Below are 21,939 nucleotides of genomic sequence, written 5' to 3'. Positions count from 1 at the left end.
TATGCAAATTCAATTTTCCAACTCCCAGCTGTTCGGGTTTGGAGTGGTTGATTTGAGCGTGTTTGCCCCATTCACTTTCCATTCTAAATAATAATATTCCAAATATGAATACAAATATTTTATAAAGAATTATAGGAATGGCACACTGCACTGATATATGTGCAATTATTTACAGGGGGCCATGCATTTATATCTAAAAGACAAAAATAAAGAAATGCATAGAAAACACAATAAGATCCACATTTAAATTTGCTGAGGGGCGGCAGCCCTATTCCCTTACTGTTTATTTACCTAGTGCTGCTCAACCAAACTGGATTTAGAGTAGCAGTTTCTTCTGGCTATCGCTGGCTATTCAACAATCCGATTTGTCAATCATTGCTAAAGCCCGCCCACCCAACAGCAAGTTTTCTGCTGTAATAATAACTGGATTGTCTGGGACCTTTTTGCCGATCAAGTACGTCAATTATGTATTATATGTCGAGTCTAATGGCGGTTGTCTTTATTTTGATTTAAACAAAACACTTTCTGGCATAAATGGACTGATAATAACAGCGTAGCATAGGACATTGAAGAATCCAAGCAGGTGCATGTCTTTAGTAGCAGTCATAGCGCCCCTTTTATTGAACATAGCGAACATAGCGGTTCAGTCACGGATACTTTATATACACTTCATATATTTTAGACGTTGCGACAAATTAATGAAGACATTTTTCTGTGATTAGACAGAGTATCTTGACCGTCCTTGGGGTGAATGTTACCTGTCTTCAGCGATTAAAACCAGCGCGTATTTAATAAACGTAAATAAAGTACATTCCCTACCCCCAAGTTATTTGTTTAATGACATTGTGTGACGTATTAAGGGTACAGTCATTGGAGCATGTATGTCACTTTACAGGCGTTCCGATGCTGTTCAATCGGGGGAGGTCTTAAGCATGTTTTGTGTTGTGTTGCATGTTGAGCGATTTAAAGACCCACGCCTGAGAATGACATGCCGATGCCGTCATTATTCATAGAAATGAGAGACGTCACTAGTCAAGGAGTCATGTAACGTGTTAACATTTACTCTAATAACAGTGTCTTTTGAAGTGTTTCAGCATCACAATCTGCTATAAAATATTGATATGATTTTTCTTTTGGTCCACAGGAGAAGGGATTCGTATAATCCAAGTGCCCCCCCCCCCCCCCCCCCCTTACCCCTTTTTCATAATGGCCTCGACGTCTGTTGGTGAGAATCAGCTGCAGAGGATAATCAGAGACCTGCGTGGTAAAGACACTACTCATAAGTAGAATGTTCTCAGACTAGCACAATGATATTGTGGATGTATGTCTGTCAGTAAGGTTGTATGGTAGTCTATGCATTTCCACCGCTTAATCCCTCAAATGGAATTCTGATATAGTGTATAGTATACTGTATATTCTTATACATATTGTGTAACCCTGTGTTTTCTGTGTGTCAAGATGCTGTGTTGGAGTTGATAAAGGAGCACAATGAGTGTGGTGAGCCCATAACAGATGACAGCTCAAATTTACACAAGTTCTCCTACAAACTAGAATATCTGCTCCAGGTACGTCAATGATATGTTGCCTTCTCAGCTTTAACATTGGTCATACTCTCTAGTGCAGTAGTGGCATAGCCTTGTGAGACGGTCCATGCAATCACATTTGTGTGTCTCAATAAATATCAGTCTGGCCTTGGATGTGCAGTAATTCCTCCAGTCAATTCAACCGACACTTTTGCATTCTCCGCTTTGGGCGAAGAATGCAAAATGGGTTTGAAAAATGTGTGCTCATCTGAGGAGAGCATTGTTTTAATTTGACAGATTGAGCCACTCCTTGTTTATCATGAACTGTCTCCCAGTGCTGATTGGTCCTACATTTTATACATTTTTTGAAAAGGCTTTCAACGTGCTAAAAAATCTGCATGTGCGCTTCTGGGGTCAGGATGGTATCATGGAGCAAGTAGTTATACAGGCTATGCACCAAAATATAGAATATTTGACATTCAAAGTCGAAATTCTGTATCTTCTTCTCCACAAGTTTGACCAGAAAGAAAAGACAACCTTCCTCGGCCAGAGGAAAGATTACTGGGATTACTTCTCTGACTGCCTCTCCAAGATCAAGGGAGCGAATGATGGCATTCGCTTTGTTAAGTCCATCCCTGAGGTAATCCTCTACCAGACATACATGGCAACACACACACACACACACACACACACACACACACACACACACACACACACACACACACACACACACACACACACACACACACACACACACACACACACACACACACACACACACACACTTTGAGCTTACAGCTTTCCACTGCAGCTGCTTGTAGCGGCAGGTGAATAAGTTAAGAAGTCTTGGTGGCATAAGATTGTAGCACTTAGGACCCACTTTCTGTCATCTGCAGTTTGGCCTACCTATTGTTGACATTATTACAATTTTGTATGAATAATAAGACATGTATACATTTCATACTTATAGAACATAACAATAGGCCTTTGCATGTTTGTGAGGTCTATGGGGCTGCAAGTTGCTTTTGTTACTTAAAGGTGGATATAATTATAATAATGCAATCTAATAAGTCATCACGTTTCAATCCAAATGTATTGCAATATGTGCGAATGTATGCACGTGACCAACCACTACTTGCCTGTGGCCAGGACTTGAGCAAGAGTAGATTGCGGTTTCTTGGTTGACAAGGCGCTTTAACATGGGCACTGATTAGCCAATCAGCGCCACAGCCACTAACACTGTTGTCAAGCTGCTGTTAAGCGTTGTCAAGCTGTACACCGGTAAATTGACGTGTCAAACATTTCATGTCAAATAGAAATAGATATCCCACAGAAATCGGTGAGAGTGTAGGCAAGGTCAGACTGAGGTGGATATGGAGTGCAACGAGTTGACAATTGTTTTGTATAGCAAGCTTGTCCACTACTGCTGTGCTGCTATTAGGAGTTTGTTCATCGAGATCATAAGAAGGTGCAATTATACCACTGCAGAAGAAGAGGGGGCAACAAAGTGAAGTAATTTAAAGAGAGAAAGTTAAAGCAAAGATAAGGAAAGCTTGGTGACTGAGAGCAGACTGGACAATGAAAATGGAAAGATTGAACACATCAGAAATTGAAGCTGTGTGGAATTAGCCACGTTTACCTTTTTGAAAACACTACAAGACTTCCACCGTTAGATTTTTTCGAATGTTCAACGTTTCCACTCAAGGTTTTTTAACGCACCAATGAAGATGTGCAAAAAAACAGGTGGATGGCAATGCACCTCGTGTGAGCTTCGTCTTATCTCTATGCCAAATCATGTGAAACACATGTGATGCGTTAATGCCTCACCGTCTAAGATCTATAACAAACATGAACTTCAATATCAATATAATCTTAATTCGAATCTCAATTTTCTTCACAATGATCAACATGTTTCTGATTGAAAATATGTATTTTAAATCTTGTTAGAAGTTGGCAAGCGCCAATGACCAGATGATATCAGAATTGATACTGTAAAGTCGAATTTTACTCTGAATGTAAATAATAAAAACAATTATTAGACGGCCTCGTACATGTGGGAGTCTCCAGCTGGTGTCCTTATGGTTGAGCAGCATCTCTGTTCCGTTACTTAAGTCCCTCCATCTGCCGTCAGAGAACTTTAGGAAGCTAAAGACAGTCCCTGGATTTGTTTTTGATTGTGCTAGACCTTTTGCATTGGCAGTAAAAAAAAACGGTAACTGCATTAGATAGGGAGGGGGGGGGGGGGGGGGGATTATGACACCTTATCCACTACCACTCAGCCTAGTGGGGCCCAGATTAGCAGTATGCGCCAGAACCACACACTGGCTATTACAGTGGAGAGGGGAAGAATGACTCAGCCGTGTTGGTGTGTGAGCCAGGATGTGAATTTGGCTCCCGTGGGTTAACACCCCTAAACTTGCGATGATGAGTGTCATGGTATCTTTAGTGACCACAGGGAGCCGGAAGGAAACTGTGTGTTTTAGATGCTCCATGCAAGACCATTGAGAATCTCTATTTGTACATGCATGCAAATGTTTTAGCAGGCAAAAAATGTGCAGGCAAAAAGGTCCCAATGAGGTCTCTTGTAAACTCGTCTCTAATCTCAATGTTGCTTCCTGTTTTGATTTAAGGATCTACCATCTGTGATGTGAGTGTGTTGCAATCTAAGTCGCAGCAGCATGAGTCTCTAAATAATTGATTGTGTGTTTCCCCAGCTGAAGACCTCACTGGGGAAGGGAAGGGCCTTCATCCGCTACTCTCTGGTTCACCAACGTCTCGCTGACACACTGCAGCAATGTCTCATCAACCATAAGGTCACAAGGTAAGAGAACCCACACAAGTTAACTAACCAGCTAAACCAACCATACCACCAACAAATGGCAAAAACCGAAACCCATTGTATTTGCATGCAATTGTTGTAGTTTGGTTGGTTCATACGGCACTTCAACAAATGATTTTTCAGTAGCTTTGTCCCTTTTCATCAGGTGCTGTAGGTCACATACAGGAACTGTGAAGAGAGTGACTAGAAATATGCAGAAGAGAGGAATAAGTTGATACTTAGCAACCAACAAAACAGCACCAGCCCCCTCTGCTCCCTATTAAGAAGTGTATCACACACGTATGATTGACAGGAAAGATGGACTCTCCGAACCAATAAGGAAAGAGTTGGCCTTAGTCTCATAAACAATGGGTAGTGGTAAATTCAGTAGACGGGGAGTGAACTATAAAAGTACTGATGCTTTTCCATTCCATTCCCCTTTTTTTTAAATATAACCCATAGCCCGCTATAGTGCTTAGGTTTTTTTTCCTGTGAAGCTCTTTGAGACTGTAACTCTAATTAAAGGAACATTGTCTATGTCCAGATGTAAATCACCCATGAGTTTTGTTCAATTCACGTAGGCGGGTTCCAAAATTGGGCAGTTGGCGGTCCATTGACACCGTTCGATTCCAAATTAGTGTTTAGCAGCTCCCGTAGCTGTACCTCAGCTTTGTTTAACAATTAAGCGCATCCGAATTGCCCTGGTTAGGTAGTTCTCTCCAATAGTGCCCACAAACGATCAAATTGAAATTCTTCGTATCTCGGTTGCGTGGCTGGCAGTGTAGTAGCTGTGTTATAGGTAAGGGATAATGCTTAAACTTGCCAAAGAATAATAAATTAAGACCATTCAAAATATTTTCATGCGTTTCACGGTCCAAATATAAAGTTTTTCACAAGCCATAACTTTTTTTCCCTGGTAACGCCTGAGGGTTTGACTAATTCCTGGAGCAACCATTACCCTCCCGTAAGGTTCTTATGCCACGGATCGTTGTTCACTACTCCAGTAGGCCTAATTAGGATGGACCTTAGCTACGACTTGGCAACGGGAGGTATTCTAGTTCGCTCAGCTATGAGCGAGACAGCTTACGTTATGCATTGTACATATTTATAATTCAAAATTTGTCCCAGCCTTTATACCAAAGTCTATAGCATATAACCGCCTTGTCTGATTACAGTTTAATTCATTTTTAACAATTTACCAGCTCTCGTTTTGAAGAAGGAATCACCGCGCCATTCGTTTCAATGGGAAACGCGACGGTCTAATACTTTCAACATAAAGTGTACATATTTATAATTTAAAATTCGTCCCAGCCTTTATGCCACAGATACTATAGGGTCTATAGCATATAACCGGAGGGAGTCTTTTTGAACTGATTTGAACGCAACCTTAGCATTCTGTGTTTACATGCCACTGCGCGTGCTCTCGGACATGGAGACTAAAAGGCGAATAATATATATATTTTTAACTTAAATGTCTTTCTCATGAGTATTGAGTCTTGGATAGCACAAACTAAGATACCAAGGTGTCAACCATTAACCTGCGGTCTTAACAAACTCGCCAATTTTTTTTATGGACTATCAATACTATTGACTCCATTATAGATACAGAATGTGTTAATGTCATCCTTCTGGTTGAATCAGAAATTGTCAGGTGGTCAAAGGGCTTTGTTAAACAGAAAGGATGATGTGGTACACCAGGGTTTACTTCCTGGATTGAATATGTTGTTTCTCTTCCTCCTTTTGAGGCACCTTCTCACTTCTCCCATTAAACAAGAACATGCAGAAAAGCGAAAGTCTCTCTGTCTCAAATGTCTTAAACCAGTGTTTCCCAAACTTTTTTTCTGGGGACCAATTTTTTTAAATGTACAAACCATTGCGACCCAATTCACAATAGGCCTTATCTATAAAATCGTGAGAAGATTTGTGCATAAATCAACATTTCTGAAAGTTTTTACTGCCTCCCATACATACTGTATGAACTTAAACCAGCAATTTCGAAGGGATAAATCACCCAAAAAAATTATGCCCTTGTTATTGAAAACATAATACACATATTAAATACTTTATAAATGAGACAAAATAAATGGGTTTAGGCGGAGTTAACATCAACTTGTTTTGGCTATCTCATTGTTTTTATTTCCTCTCATCAGTAAAACAAACACAATGTACATTAGCCTTTCACCTTGATTCAATTTTATAAGTAAAATTATCAGAACAATACAAACATTCAGTACAATCAAACACATGCTTCTTGTTGAAAGTTTTTTTAAATGCTAATGTATAAAAAAAAAGAAGTATTTTCTAATTCTTTTTTTATTTAAATTAATTTGGTGACCCAATTGCAATCTCCCACGACGACCCTCATGTGGGTCGTGACCCAGTCTCTGGGAAAGACTGTCTTAAACTATGTCGTATTGGGTTGCTGTGGACATGTTTGTTTCCATTCGATACGGCTTTCATTTTTGTGCATTCACTGCTATGTTTGTCTTTTTGTGTATGAAATCAAATTGTATTGTGCATATATATTTTCGGTTGTGTTGTCCCCCCCACAGTGAGTGGTATTACGCCCGTAGCCCCTTCCTCAAGTCCCACCTTACTGCAGACATTATCAACCACCTCTACGAGCTCAACCAGGTCCTCTTTGATGTGGCATCCAGGGGCCACGATCTGGATGCTGATTGGCCAACTTTCGCCAGGTAACCAACACTAGCATTCACCTTCTCTGTAATGAGCAGGTGAAGGCTGAATGACTGTCTCTCCGATACTATGGAGCTGTGCCCTAAATATACTTGAATTACTTGTCAAATTACTGACAAAAAAAGTAACAGAGAAACCAAAAAAATTATGCATAAATGATGTATTTGTGAAACGAGTTTGGTTTGGAACCCATGGGTGACGGCCCGACCACCAGCAGTTGGAGAAGATTTGTAAATGGATTGAAATGAGACATCATAAGAGCTGCTGTGAAAGCTAATCTAAAATTAAAATGGCCCCAGTGATGGGTGTTTTAACAACCTGATATCACACTTAATTATCTGATAAGTCTGCAATTCACAACTGAAGTTGTTAATTTCATCTTCCTTTTTTCCGAGCGTGTTGGGTGGCGGGTGTGTGAGTGCGTGTTCGCATGTGTGCATGTGTGTCTTTATTCCTCATGTTATCACCTCCTGAAAAAAATATTCATTTCCCCATTAGCTTTTAACAGTGCCACTATGTTATCGGTTTGGTGAGGGGAAAAACACTGGGCAGCAATATGCACCTTCACCTGTCATCACTTCTTGTTTTTATAAAAAAAGTGCACACACACACACCCCCACACACATGAACCTCTCGTCATGTGAGCGAGACTGCTAGTGATAGCATGTGGTTGTGAGATTACCAGAAGTAAGAAAAAACCAATCCCACACCTTGGGGTGGTTGTATTGTTGTATTGTTGTATTGCTTATATTGTTTATATTTCTAATGTTGTTGCTTCTCCAGCTTCAGTTAGGGAGGATTCTGTTCAAAAGTGCTGTTTGAAAAAAATCAAAATACGATAATTAATGATACCATATATGGTCATTTGGTCCGGGATGATTTATGTTCAGTGTACAGTCAAAGATTTAGGTTTCCAAAAATGAACTAGGAAGGTAAAGAAAGGGAACCTTTCCTAGAAAAAGGACTCCATTTACTTCAGCGCTAATATAAACGCTAGATTATCATGTTGTGATCGTGCTCACTCTAATCATCGTCTCTGTGACGCAGAAGTGACATTATCAAGATGATGCATTCTGGAAAGAACCCATGCTTTCATGTTGCTCAATAAGCAAATATATTTCATGAAGGAGAATATAGCGAAGATCTCACAGCATCTTGTAATGATTAGTTTATTATTAGTAATTTTTATATGGATTTCTAATTGTTTTCATTTCTGTAAATCGTAGACCTAATCCTACAATATCGTGATTTATTATATGCTATGCCTAACAGGTTATGATACAATGTAGTAACAGATTTTGCTTTTGTGTCGTAGAAGAACATTAGGAGTTAATTCACCAGCATACCTGTGGAAACCCCCCAGTCGATGCTCCAGCATCAACAGCCTGGCCAGCAACTATTCACACTCGCAGGTATACGCACATGTGCATCTCTCTCTCTCTCTCTCTCTCTCTCTCTCTCTCTCTCTCTCTCTCTCTCTCTCTCTCTCTCTCTCTCTCTCTCTCTCTCTCTCTCTCTCTGACCCTCTCTCTCTGTCACTCTCTCTCTCTGACTCTCTTTTTTTATGTATATATAATATGTATACATATATATACAGTATAAATGCACACTGAGTGAACACACTCGTACAGTGAACACACGCACAATGTATGCACACGCAAACAGAGACCAATGCGGAGACCCATGGTTGCTCTATGCTGTCCCGAAGGTGGTGGAGTTCCCCCCCAACTTGGAGATGGGCCACAGCCTACTGGGTGACCTGGGTGAGCTGGGAGAGCCCTCCTCCTCTTCAGTGGACGCGCTGCGGCTGGAGCTCAACCGCTCGGAGCTCCGGCAGCAGGCCCTGCTCGCGCAGGTCCAGGCGTCGGACCGAGAGGCCGTCGAGCTGCGGGCGCTGGTGGCGAACCTCCGCGGCCAGCTGGCGGAGCGCCGGGGGGGTTCCGAGCGAGCCCCGTCCTCTGAGCCCAACGCGACCCCGGAGGAGTCCACTCAGGAGAACGCGAGCTACCTCCAGCTCACCAGCAACGCCGGCGACGGCGCGCTTCAAGAGCGACTGAGCACGGCGGAGAACAAGAACGTGGAGCTCTTGGGCAAGCTGGACGGGGCGCTCAGCGAGAAGGGACAGCAGACCGCCAGCTACTGCGACTCGGCCTTGAAGATCCAGGAGCTCATAGACCAGCTGAAGGCGGCCGAAGAGGAGAGGCTGGCGGCTCGGAGGGAGGCCGACGACTGGGCCAAGCGGGCCCAGCAGGTGATCCACAAGCTGAAGCTCAGGGAGGAAGAGACGCGGAGGTCGAGCGAGGAGAAGCTGGCCAAGGTGAAGGCCGCGGCCCGCGGGGAGCAGGAGCAGGTGCTCAAGCGGCTGGAGGACCTCCAGGGGGTCGTGGGTCGGATCGAGGGGGCGCTGACGCTGAAGGAGAAGGAGGCGGGGAACCTGCGGTCCCAGCTGCAAGACCTGCAGGCCTCGCTGGAGCACCGGGAGCGGCAGGCGGAGGAGCTGAAGAAGAGGCTGCGGGAGGACCGACGAGACGTGACGTGGAGGAGCAGTAACAGCCAGAATGAGTTCCTGGACAGCCAGCTGCTGGACTTGAGAGAGAAGCTGAAAGACCGAGAACAGGAGTTGGCCCATAGCTCGGAGCGAGTGAAGTACCTGGAAGCCGTGGTGGAGAAGCTAGACGTGGAGAAAAAACGCTTGAACGCTGGGAACGACGTTTTTCCCATCGATCAGTCCAAGATTCTGGAGGACTACAAATCCCAGTGCGCCAGTCTCATGGAGATAAACGCGAAGCTGCTGCAAACTGTGAAACGGAGTGAGGCGAGCAACCGAGAACTGTCTGAGAGCAGGGCGGCCATGCGGGATCAACTGGCGTCTTTAACGGCCTCCCAGAACCCTCTGAAGGTGCAGGAGGAGGCCGCCATGCTGAGCATCGAGGAGAGAGAAACCAAACTCTTAGAGGCCAATCAGCGTTTGGAGGAAGTGGTCCACAAGGCTCTCCTCCAGAGCGAAGCGTCTGACGCCACCTTGAAGAGGCTGGAGCGCGATAACAAGGAGATTATGGAGACTCAATTGTCCTTGAAGAAGCAGTTGGCCTCCACTCAAGGGTACCTCGACGCGATCGCCACAAAGGAGACCCAGCTCGGAGGTCAGCCGCTCCCGTGCGATTTCCCGCAGTCCAGGGCCGAGGTGACGCGGAGCGACGCCAGGAAGACGGACGGCGAGAAGAGCACCGCGGAGAAACCTGAGAAGGCGCAGAAGCTCCACAACGCGCACCACCACGCCTCCCACCCGGACGCCGGCAAGAGACACCTGCTGGCGGAGGCCCAGCTGGAGCTGAACCTCCGGGAGGTGACCACGCTCCAGGACGAGGTGGTGGAGCTGCGGGCCCAGCTGCTGGCCGGCGCCGCCGAGCGGATGAAGGTGCAGGCGCTCCAGGAGGTGACGGAGGCCTCCCGGGAGGACCTCCGCATGCTGGTGGAGCAGCTCAAGGCCCAGGTGGAGGAGCTGAACCGCCGGCACGTGGACGAGATCCTCCACTCCCAGGAGCGCGAGGACACCCTGGGCCGCCAGCGCGACGGCGAGGCCCGGGTGAGGGACGACCTGGCGGCGGAGGCGGCGGCCTCCCGCGAGGAGCTCCGCGGCCTCAAGCTGCGCTACGAGGCGGCGTGCCTGGAGAGCGGTGAGGCGGCTGAGGCCCTGCACCGGGCCAACACGGAGACGGCGGAGCTGGGCGTGCACGTGTGCACGCTCAGCGCCGAGAAGGAGGAGGCCCGCCTGCGCTGGGAGGCGCTGTCGGCCAAGCTGCGGGAGCTGGAGGAGGAGGCGTCGCGGGAGGCGGTGAGGCTCAGCGCCCGGATGGAGCAGCTGAGCCGGGAGAACCGGCGGCTCTCCGAGCGGCTCGGCGAGGAGCAGGGAACGGGGGGGCGGAGCGGGCCCCCGGAGGAGGAGGAGGAGGCCCCGCAGGAGACGGAGACCCAGCGGGAGAGCTGCCAGACCATGAGCCAAGCCGACCTGCCGCAGGTGAGCACCGATTCTACTCGGCAAAGTCCACCGCACGCGTGACAAAAACATAAATAGATCATAAGCATGAGCATTAGCAGGTCGTTCAGGTTCCCTGCGTCCACGGTAATAAGTTAATTGCTACGTGCGAGCGTATAACACCTGGCAAGATGACAAAGGTGGGTTTCTCCGGTCTCCTCATTTAGGGTGTGAATGAGGAGCTTCAGGAGCTGAGGTCACAGCTGGGGGTCGAGCGCGAGAAGGCGGTGCTTCTGGAGAGCGAGGTCAAACAGCTGGAGGTGAGAAGGCCAGCCTCATTACTGATCCGTTCTCAGAGATGTTCTCCTGAACGCGCGCAACCGAGGGGCGCGGCGTATGCCTCACGAGGATCCTATATTAATTGCATGTAAAAAAATATGTAAGGTAAACCCTTTCGACGCATTGCCGAACATGGGTGTTTGATGTGCGGAAGGAAAATGGTTTGCTTTTGGTGCACCGATTACAGGCGGAGAATCGGCGGTACAGCGAGCAGATTGAAGGGAAAAGCGCGCAGATGTCTCAATCTCAGCTCCTCGTTCAGCAGAGGGATGAGGAGCTGAACCAAATGAAGGGGAAATTATTGAGGTGATGGGTTCTATAGATTGCATCGACATTAAAGGGGCTGCCTCACGTCATGTCTTATACATGTTGTGCGCCCATAGAATCAGTGCTAGTTCTGTAAGTCTTATTTAAGTTAAAACCGGAATCATATCAGTGACATGTCTACATAGCTCTCAGTGGCCATTTCGCAACACGAAAACTGTTATATGGGTGCACACTATAATGTACCCGTGTGCACTGAATTTGTGTAGGACGGCAGAGGGCTTGGCAATGGCGGAGAAGTCCTGCGAAGAGATGAGTGACAGACTCAGAAGAGCCAATCAGGAACAACAGAGCAGAGACGTGAAGATGGCCGCCGAGCTGGACGACCTATACCGCACCAAGATCAACCTGGAGGAGCGACTGATAGAGCTGATCAGGTACACCATCACACACGGGACCTGCCTCTTGTCACTCCCAGCTACCCACAGCCACTGTGAGCTATGTGTCGTTACGTTGGTGACGGCTGGAAACCGGGCGAAAACACACTTGTGCTCTTGAATGTAAAGATAAGACGACTACTATGTAACACATAGTGACACAGCACTCTACAGTGCCTATAGCTCAAGGTAAGCCTGTGTGTTCTTCCATAATGTGTGAGTATCAAAGACATTCAGGGGCAGTCCTCAGAGTCTGAGGAAGTCCATCATGGTTACCCGTCCTCGCATTGAAAACCACTTTCCAACGATGAAAACCCCTTCTGTATCCGTTCCGTGGTCAACACCGCCCTCTGCAGGGACAAAGATGAACTGTGGCAGAAGTCGGACGCCCTGGAGTTTGAGCAGAAGCTGCGGGAGGAGGAGACGGAGCGCGACGTCAACCACTGCCTGGACTGCCACAGCCAGTTCAGCTGGTGGCTCCGCAAGTACACCTGCAGGTCAGGCCCGCACACGCACACACACACACACACACTCCGGGCCGTGACCCATTGGCTCTCTATCACATGCCTTTCTTGCGTCACACTGTCCGAGCTAATCAGTTTGCTCCTGTTGCAAACAATTTACAGTTATTTTACAAACAATTAACAGTTATTTAACAAACAATTTACAGTTGTTTCAGAAACATTTAACGGTTATTCAAGAAAAAAGTTTGACTGTATAGTTATTTCCGAAACAATTTACAGTCAATTCAGAAACAATTGAAAGTTATTTTAGGCACAAAGACAAGGATGTTGTTCTCAGAGATGAATGGGGTGTGAGTGCGTCGGGGGGATGTTTAGCTTTGGTGCGGGGTGGGGGGGGGGGGCAACACTCCAGTTGGATCAGAACTCGCGTCACTATTTCCAACCTGGGCGCCGATCTGCAAGGAAAAAAAAGGGAGCAGAGAAACGGCGTCTGGGGACGACACGAACGCTCGCAGGAAACAAGGAACAACAACAACAGCAGCCTGCGGGGCATCGCAGATGGGGGGGGGGGGGGCGCCCCCCGTCCCCATCCCCCGTCCCACGCTTCGGCGTCCCTCAGGGGTCGCGGTCAACAGATACCGCCGTAACGAGCGTCCCTTCTCCTTGCAGGCTGTGTGGGCGTCCCTTCTGCTACTACTGCTGCAGCAACACCGTGAGCACCCTGCAGGCCGGCGCCGGCGGCGGCGGCGCAGCAGGCAACAGGGAGCGTTGCTGCCGGCACTGCTACGACCAGCACAGCGCGGTGGTGGAGCGCCACCCGCAGGAGCAGGACGCCAACGCACCCGACGCCCCCTTCGCCGCCCTGCCGCAGCCGGGCGACCGGGCGGCAGCAGGTGAGGGGGGGGGGGGGGGGAAAGAGGGGTGTTATGCTAACGACGCTGTGCACAGATCCACAGCGTTGCATGCGCTCACACGGGGCAGGAGGTGCAGGTTCAGAGTCGGAACGTGGGAATGCGGGTTACGCAATCCCCGTCATTATTTAGAACCCGGGCCCTTACCCCTCTATAATTTCGACAATGCCTCCCGCAGGGGAAGGTATTTTTACTTCAGCACTTGGTCTTTTTTTTAACTCCACAAAAGCACACACTTGCACAGACAGTTCCACAAACAAAGGCATAGAAGACAACAGTAGAGGAATGTGTGTGTTGACTCAGCATGAATAATATGAGAGGAGAAAAGTTGATGTTCAGGAGGATAAATTGTTGAAAGCGATGCAGAATGTCTGAGAGCAGCATTATATCTGAATGGTCACCTCTTTATTTTTAAGTTTTCCTCACATAAATAAAAAGATTTCCTCCATGAAGTGTTGCAGAAAAGGAATCTAATGTGTGTGTGTGTGTGTGTGTGTGTGTGTGTGTGTGTGTGTGTGTGTGTGTGTGTGTGAGATCCAACAGGAGGGGACGACGGCGTCTTTGACATCATCACAGAGGAGGAAGTGAGCGGCGTGTACGACAGCGACTCACTCTCCTTCTCCACCGCCTGCTCTCCCGGACACGGCCAGGAGGGGGCAGCACAGCTGTAAGTAAACAGCACATGCACTCATCTGCACACACACTCATCTCGCACACATGCACATGTTTTGATGCTTTCCCTGTCTGTAGAGAACCACAGCAACAACAGATTATTTCTCGGTGCTTTGCTTGTCGGTTGGTCCAAACAGGTGATGAGTCTTTATTTAGTCATAACCCTAACCTCTTAATGTTCCTTCTAGTATAAAGAGAGCAAAGATCATGAGAGGGATTCAGAAAAAAACTGTTTATATCCATTCTCCAGTACTCAATCCAGACCTGCATGAATCAAGACCATTGAATCATTCCAACACATAACAAAGGGAACATAATGACATTTTAAAGAGATCATGTTTGAGTAGCTTAGATTGCAGGAGCAGTTGATTACAGGAAACATAATCCTTCCACAGCTATCCACTCGTATCCGGTTGTTTTTTTGGAAGCACTTCAAGTTGTAGTTCCCCGTATTGACTCCCGTCTTGAGTGCAGGCTTTGTCATAATTGTTCTCTGCCTCAGTTTGAAGTTGCTCTTTCTTCTCGCCGTCTGCGTCGATGTTTTTGACAATCGCACATTAAACACACACATCCCCTTGCCATGTTCAATATTGTGCCCAAAAAACGCATCGTGTTGCTCGCATCAACCTCAGGTGCGGCGAATGCTCTTTCACCGTCGCTGATTCAAAATAAACGCCTAACAACCATCCCCCCACCCCCCCACCCGACCCCACACACAGACCCCCCCACCCCCCCACCCCCCCACCCGACCCCACACACAGACCGCCCCGCCTTGCACAGGGAGCAGATTCCAAAATGGCAGCGTGTTCGTTTAAGCGGCTTCCTGTGTCTCCTCCGGCTCTCGGTAGGAGCGGTGCCGGTGCTGAAGACCCCCCCCCCGCCGCCGCCGTGGTGGTGGAGCCCCTGACGGAGGAGCCCGAGGAGGCCATGGCCCCTGCGGTGCAAGACGCCGAAATCTGTCTGCTCAAGGCCGGGGAACTCACGTGAGTGTCTCGCCGCGAACCCGTCCCACGCAGCCGCCGTCCCCCTCACCTTCCGGCTGGGGTGTTTAATTGAGACGCGTGTTTGGGTGGGAGGCGCACACCACCGCTGAGGCACACAGCTTCCACCTGCTTCTTTTAGGCATCCATTATTTTTTTGGCTCTTTTTTTTTTTGATTGACAAAATGATCTCTGATTCTTTGACGCTCGACCAAGGTCGGCCCGAGGTCGACGAGGAGTGGTTCAGGACCGGCCTCGTCCATTGTATCAGGGATTCTGCAGCTGTTGCTTAGCAACCGTCGCCGACCCCTTCTTTGGATGACATTGATGGCCTTGTGGAAACCATTAATTTTATTTATTTCTTTGTTATACCAACCGCTTAATGCAAACATAACGTACAAAAATGTGGAAGACATTAGCTTAAAAGGTTTGCAACGCTCAATAGGACGGAGGCCAATGGTCTTTGGGATCCAAGCGGGGTTTGGCCGGGAGCTTAGCGCTGAACCCAAGTGCGGCCTCCCCTCCGAAAGGGGCGGGGCCTCGTCTTACCAGCCCCTCCGCTACCAACCCATCAGATCCCTTCTGAACCAAGCGCTCTCCAACCCCCTGCCTGCAGGCTCTCGGCCCCCTACACCCTGGAGGACATCGAGGGCTTCGGGGACGCGTCCCGGGATCTGTTCGTCCGCTCCAGCTGCTACAGCGTGGTCCCCATCACGGTGGGCCCCGTGGGGCCCCAGGACGGGCCCACCGTCACCTGGGTGTTCACCTCCGAGCCCAAGAGCATCTCCTTCAGCGTGGTGTACCGCGAGGACCCCCTCACGCCCCCGGAGGACGCCAAGGTGGGTTATGGGGGGGGTATGGGGGGGTTGGGTGATGATTCAGGAGTTCAGTGTGTTGGAATTGCTGTTTTGATATTTCATCGTACCGTTTTGGATGACACCATTATGGAGCAAAAAAACGTCCCCACATATTTTATCTTCATGCGAGTTTTGTTTGGAAGGATTTGCTTTCGTCTGTTCATATATTTTGTACATTGTTTTTGTCATTTAGTTTAGTTTAGTCAATGTTTAGTTTAGTAGATGCTTCTACCCCTTGTGCGGGACTAGTGAGACATCTTTTTAATGCATTATGTGAGTGGAGCGGACGCCTACATGTATAAAACCCAATACTGGCGGTATTGGGTTTTGAACTCCAGAACTTTTCGTCCGGGGGTTAACCACTTAAACCGCTAGAACCCATAGCGTGGGTCATCTCCCACACACAGAAGGTAAGGCTCTCCCCTCCCCCCCCACCCAGGTCCTGATCCCCCTGACCCGCTGCAACTCCCACAAGGAGACCATCCAGGGGGAGCTGAAGGTCCGCCACCCCGGGGAGTACACCCTGGTGTTCGACAACTCCTTCTCCAGGTCAGTCCCCCTCAGGCATACACACACAGACACACAGACACACAGACACACAGACACACAGACACACAGACACACAGACATAGACGCCCGCACGCCCGCACACGCACACACACACACGCACACACGCACATAGACGTACATGCACGCACTTGTACACACACACACGCACACGCACATAGACGTACATGCATGCACTTGTACACACACACACACACGCACACGCAGAGACATAGACATACACGCACACACTCGCAAACTTGTACACACACACACACACACCGTTCTTCAGGTTCCCTGGTTTTCCGTTTGCACCGTTGGCAGTTCCGCGGCTTGCACTTTTATTTTTGTCGACAAAGCCCGCCAGAATATCCCTGTTTTCTTTTGGGGGGTTATTTTGCAGGTTAATAAATGATTAACGCAAAATTAGGATATTTAAAACCAGAAATAATCTAGGTGAAACACAGCATCAATCTTTTCAACAAGCGCATGAACAGAAAATATGTGCAACAAAAAAGTCGCTACACGGCTCTGTCCTACAGAGTGAATATTCAAATGTCTCCTTTCCAATGATTTCAACATGAATCTGCAACACCAGGTACCATGTTGATTCATCCTGATGTCCCAGTGTGACGAAGCAGAGAAAACAGTGGCAATGTGAATGCATTCAGGAAAAGGTTTACGCCAGGAGAAAGTAGAATATATTTATTTAATTGCACCGGATTATGCCTGACGGACACTCCAATATGCAGGCGTGGGCGTGCGTATTGTGTACTGGCTGGGTGATTAAATTGTTGTAGCTGTTGTAATTACAGTTAACCATACATGATTGGAGCCCAATTTCAATTCTAAATGGAAAATAATGATTTTTGTCTCGCCTCTATTGACCACAGTTGAAAAGACTTAGCTCCAGTGTCTAAAAAAAGAATGTCTTCTGTGAACGGTATAGCCTGAATGGCGTGTGGGGTTTAAGTCTTGCAGTCCTGTTTCAGGACAAAGGTGGCATTCAGACTGAACTTAATCCACTAAAATCACATGAATCCATGCAGGGAACAGAAGGATTTTTTTCCCGTGTTTAGTAGTATACTCCCGTCCGCAGTCCATAGAGCGTAAGCATTCAAAACGGCCTTAAGCTTAGTTACTAGTTCATTTTTGTTTTCCTCACACGTCATAGAATAGAAACATAGGCTGCAGACCTCGGTGGCGCCGATGAAGTCATCTGAAAGGTCGCCGGTTGAAACCTGGACATTTTTTCTCGAGCAAGGGGCCCTGGTGCTTTCGCTTGGGGGACATCGCCAACCCCGCAGTTTGTGAAAGTGGAACAATGAACCTCGTTTTTCAAAGGGGCAAACCAAAGCTGTATATACATGCACTCTGTGTACCATTTCATCATCCAAGAAGGCTTGGCAGAACCTCCTCACTGTCACTTTGATCGAGGATGCCAGGATTTCATGTCAATAGTCTCATGATGCTGGTAACTTGGAAAAGCTGTCGCGAGTTAGTGATTCACCACTCCCCACCCACTTACCCAGCACACTTCAGTCACGACATGTCTTTTCTACACAGGCTGGCTGTGCAGTGCCAGGAAGACTTTCGACTGCGTGTTTGTTGTGTTTCATCTCCTGTTTGTTCCCGCTTTCATCAATCAGGTTCATATCCAAGAAAGTGCTGTATCGCCTGAGTGTGGCCAAGCCTGTGGTCTACGATGGAAGCGACTGTCCGTGAGAAGGCGAAAAAGAAGAGGAGGGGGGGGGGGGGAAGAGAGAGAGAGAGAGAGAGAGAGAGAGAGAGAGAGAGAGAGAGAGAGAGAGAGAGAGAGAGAGAGAGAGAGAGAGAGAGAGAGAGAGAGAGAGAGAGAGAGAGAGAGAGAGAGAGAGAGAGAGAGAGAGAGAGAGAGAGAGAGAATTTCTGTTTTTCTGTCGATTTCCCAAACCATATCCAGTAGATCCATGTGTGAAAAGTGTGTGCCTCTGTTGGTTAGCTTAGAGAATCAAGTCTGCCGACAAGAAGCAGGTCTGTTTCTGCAGTAGCAAAGGGCGAGGGACTATTTGTTTGCTATGCCTCTGATTCTGGCAACCGAACACATAACAGCTGGTAAAGCCCGCTTGAAAGATTCCTCTCTCAAACAAGTGCTTGCTCCTAAAGTGTTAAGTGCAAAGCCAAAGTCACCTTTTGAGAACAGGGAAATAATAGATGATAATTCTGCATAACGTGTAGAAAAATCCGGAGCACATGACATTTATCAATAGAGAGAGAATTGTGTGCACCGTCAGTCACTGTAAAAGCGTAACAAAATATTTATAATATTTAAATATTCATGTGGAAAAATATATTGGAGCAGACTATGTCGCTGTTTGAGAGGCTGCACGCGAAGGGCTGTGCCGGGGTAGAAGGAGACATCGTTGAGCTAATTTCACCGCTTGCTCTGTCCAAGACTCTCCACGTCACTTACTCAAATCAAGTTTCACACCTGCCGTCTTCTCGTTTGGTGAACAGAGCGGTGTCTTTGGACCACGGCTGGCCCTGTAATGTACTGTGTGCGTGGATTCTATTTATATATCACAGTGGCTTTAATTTCAATGCAGGCCAGAGGATGGCTGAGGAACAAAGGTCAGGAAGAGAGAATGTGTTTTGGTGTTTTAAGGTTCACATCCACTCAGAAGTACAGTGCTTCGGACTATATTTTTTGTTTACCATTTCCAACGTCAATGCTGAGAATTGAGATCATATTTTATGAGATGGTGTTTATCAGAATTAACTTTTTTAGACACATGACAATAGGTGTTCCCTTACAATTGCTCAACACTAAGTAATGATGAACAAGGAGATTATACTAGTGATGCTAATATAATATGTATGTTTGATGAAGAAGAACACTAAACATAGGAAAAGCATTATGTCAAGGTTTTATGAAGGTATCTTTATTTTATGAAGTACACATGTGCTTTTATCAAAGTATTAACAGCCCAAAACATTTTTCTATCTAAAGATCAGGACACAATAAACCCCTGAGTAGTTTTAAACTTTTTGGACGATCACACTATGAACTTTTTCCCGTGCTGTGACGATTTATCAAATTCTGATACAGTTTCCAACAAATTTCCTTTGGTTTCCTAAATTTTCAACTGACATGATTACTGGAGGAATATAGTGTCACATTTCCTACACCTCTTTTCTTTGCCAAATAGCCAAAATAATCAGATATTTGTATATTATATGAGAAGGACATATACATTTCTATTCAAAGGCATTATCACATAACTATTTTACAGGGTGCGCCTTTCGGAGGGCTATTTTGAATCTGTTTCTATGTTACCTCTGTGCCAGTTGATGCATGCTTTTCTTTTTAGTTTTCTTTTCTACCAGTGTGTCTGTAGGTGTGATTGTAGGAATTGATTTATCATCTGTATTTTGCAGATGTTTTCTCTGGATGTTATGTAGTACAATGATTTCTGACCAAATACTTTGTAGGATTTGTAATAGGGTGGATTTGAAGACCATGAATAAATGAATAAAAACAAAATAAATCAATGAATAAAAATATATAACAGAGCCTTATGTAATACCTCCTGGTTTGTGCGTGTATGCGTGCGTGTGTGTGTGTGGTTGCAGAGTGTGTGTCCGTCTGACAGACTGTGTTTATGGAGTAGAGGGCAGGCCGTTTCTCAAGGTTAATGATCTCATTGTAAATCATGTCAGATTCTCTCTCTCTCGCTCTCTCTCTCCTATTGCTTTTGTTTTCTGCCTGCTCTCCCTGTTCCTGCCTGCCTTCACTGATCTGTGATTTGCAGTGTGTGTGAGTGTCTGTGCGCGTGTGTGTTTGTGTGTGTGCCCCGAATACTAATAGCATTCAGATGTCCTCTGCCGACACACACACAGATAATGTGTGCTACAGCATACACACACACACATGAAGCGCTCCCATACACATCCATGCTTGTCGGAAAGATACCTCAAGCAATAATTTGGTAATTTATACAAGCGAGACCCTGGATAACACAACCTAATGGCAGAAAATCAGCGTGGCGGTAGAAACAGAACGGGCCAAGATGTATGCTGTCCCTGTCGTAGCTGAGCTCCATACCCATGTGTCCATTAAAGACATATGGCTGCCCCCGATCCTCAGTCCCCCCGTCCCCCTATAGAACGCCAGGAGCACCCTCCATGAACACTATTCATGTCATCTCCCCCTCGAGTGTCACACTTCAGAACTGCGGCGTGAATCACGCGCGCTCACACGCACACGCCCACGCAGACACCGGGGAACATGACGAAGAAGAACTCTCGACCCTCGCCCACTCCACGCGTCAATACGCTGACGGGGGGGAATCTGGTGGGGGGGGGGGGGGGGGCTTTGTAACCATGGAAAGGAAATGAAACACAAAATGAATACTTATTTTTTTTATCAACTGTTATGATTCATCGCTTGGAGCTAAGGATGTTTTGACGGTTTAGGCAGCGCTTGCGATGGAGCATAGTGGATGGCAGACGGTCGGCCATTTTGGATCTTTATTCGGGACCTGGAATGTGTCGTCTGTCGTTTGCCTCGAGGGCCTTTGTGTGCGCTGTTCCCCTGTGAGTTTGACGGCATTCCTCCCCAGTCGATTGAAAAATGTTTCTCTCAGCAGTAAACTTTGCTGTGAATGGAAATTTCGATTGTATTCCACCCTGTCAAATGGTAAACGTCTGAAATGTGTCTTTATCAGGTGCTCCCGCTTTAAAAGTTGTGCAGACCAAAATACACAGGGATTGGTCAATATTTTCCTATAGCCATTCCTTAAATGTTGCATTTGCGTGGTGAGGTTAACAAAGAACTCTCCGTTGGTTTTGTAGCAGGCAGAAAGATGTGTTCTATCTACTGTTCTGCCCTCGAGTCCTTCGGCTGTTTCAAAGCATTCGGAGGGAGTTGAGCGTGTGTGTTGAGTTCTGACAGTACAGCACAAGATGGTGTGGGGAGACACCGAGACACCCGACGCGTGATGTCCCCGGCCCGCCACTCCGGGCGCTGACCTCATCCATGGCGTCCTCCTTCTGGTCTCCCCGGTGACCCGGGTACCGGTGACAAGGGTACACAAGCAGCAAGCCGAAAGTTAAAAACGGATGGTTTTTAAACACACACACACACACACACACACACACACACACACACACACACACACACACACACACACACACACACACACACACCTTGGGATTACACAACCACACACACACAAACACACACACATTCACCTAGGGATTACAGACACACACACACACACACCTTGGGGTTACGGACACACACACATACACCTTGGGATTACAGACAAACACATACACATTGGGATTACACACACACACACACACACACACGCATGTCTGGATTACATCCACACACCTTGGGCTAACACAGACACAAGCACACGCACCTTGGGGTTTCCTCGTCACCATCGCTGCCGCGGTCCACTCAGTGAAC

At 47.2% G+C, this 21,939-nt stretch overlaps 1 protein-coding gene across 3 annotated transcripts; it reads left to right on the top strand.

Annotated features, from left to right (window-relative positions):
* The first annotated feature begins 391 nt into the window (after positions 1-391).
* Positions 392-20,037, top strand: fyco1b (FYVE and coiled-coil domain autophagy adaptor 1b). Of its 3 annotated transcripts, none has more exons than XM_060058466.1 (18): positions 392-454; positions 1,145-1,264; positions 1,459-1,565; positions 2,038-2,163; positions 4,238-4,344; positions 6,894-7,037; positions 8,354-8,450; positions 8,747-11,056; positions 11,242-11,334; positions 11,541-11,659; positions 11,887-12,054; positions 12,411-12,551; positions 13,188-13,411; positions 13,973-14,096; positions 14,950-15,084; positions 15,698-15,920; positions 16,378-16,487; positions 18,134-20,037. In XM_060058466.1, exons 2-18 carry the CDS (start codon positions 1,207-1,209, stop codon positions 18,207-18,209), a joined length of 4,362 nt encoding a protein of 1,453 aa, XP_059914449.1. In that variant the 5' UTR covers positions 392-454; positions 1,145-1,206; the 3' UTR covers positions 18,210-20,037. The 3 variants fall into 3 exon arrangements, with proteins under 3 accessions (XP_059914449.1, XP_059914447.1, XP_059914448.1); XM_060058464.1 differs by having other exon boundaries at positions 14,947-15,084; XM_060058465.1 differs by lacking the exon at positions 392-454 and having other exon boundaries at positions 1,130-1,264; positions 14,947-15,084.
* Positions 20,038-21,939: the final 1,902 nt, after the last annotated feature.

Source organism: Gadus macrocephalus, chromosome 8 (assembly GCF_031168955.1).
Source record: "Gadus macrocephalus chromosome 8, ASM3116895v1".
NCBI classification, from domain to species: domain Eukaryota; kingdom Metazoa; phylum Chordata; class Actinopteri; order Gadiformes; family Gadidae; genus Gadus; species Gadus macrocephalus.
This window is presented reverse-complemented; position numbering and strand designations above follow the sequence as displayed.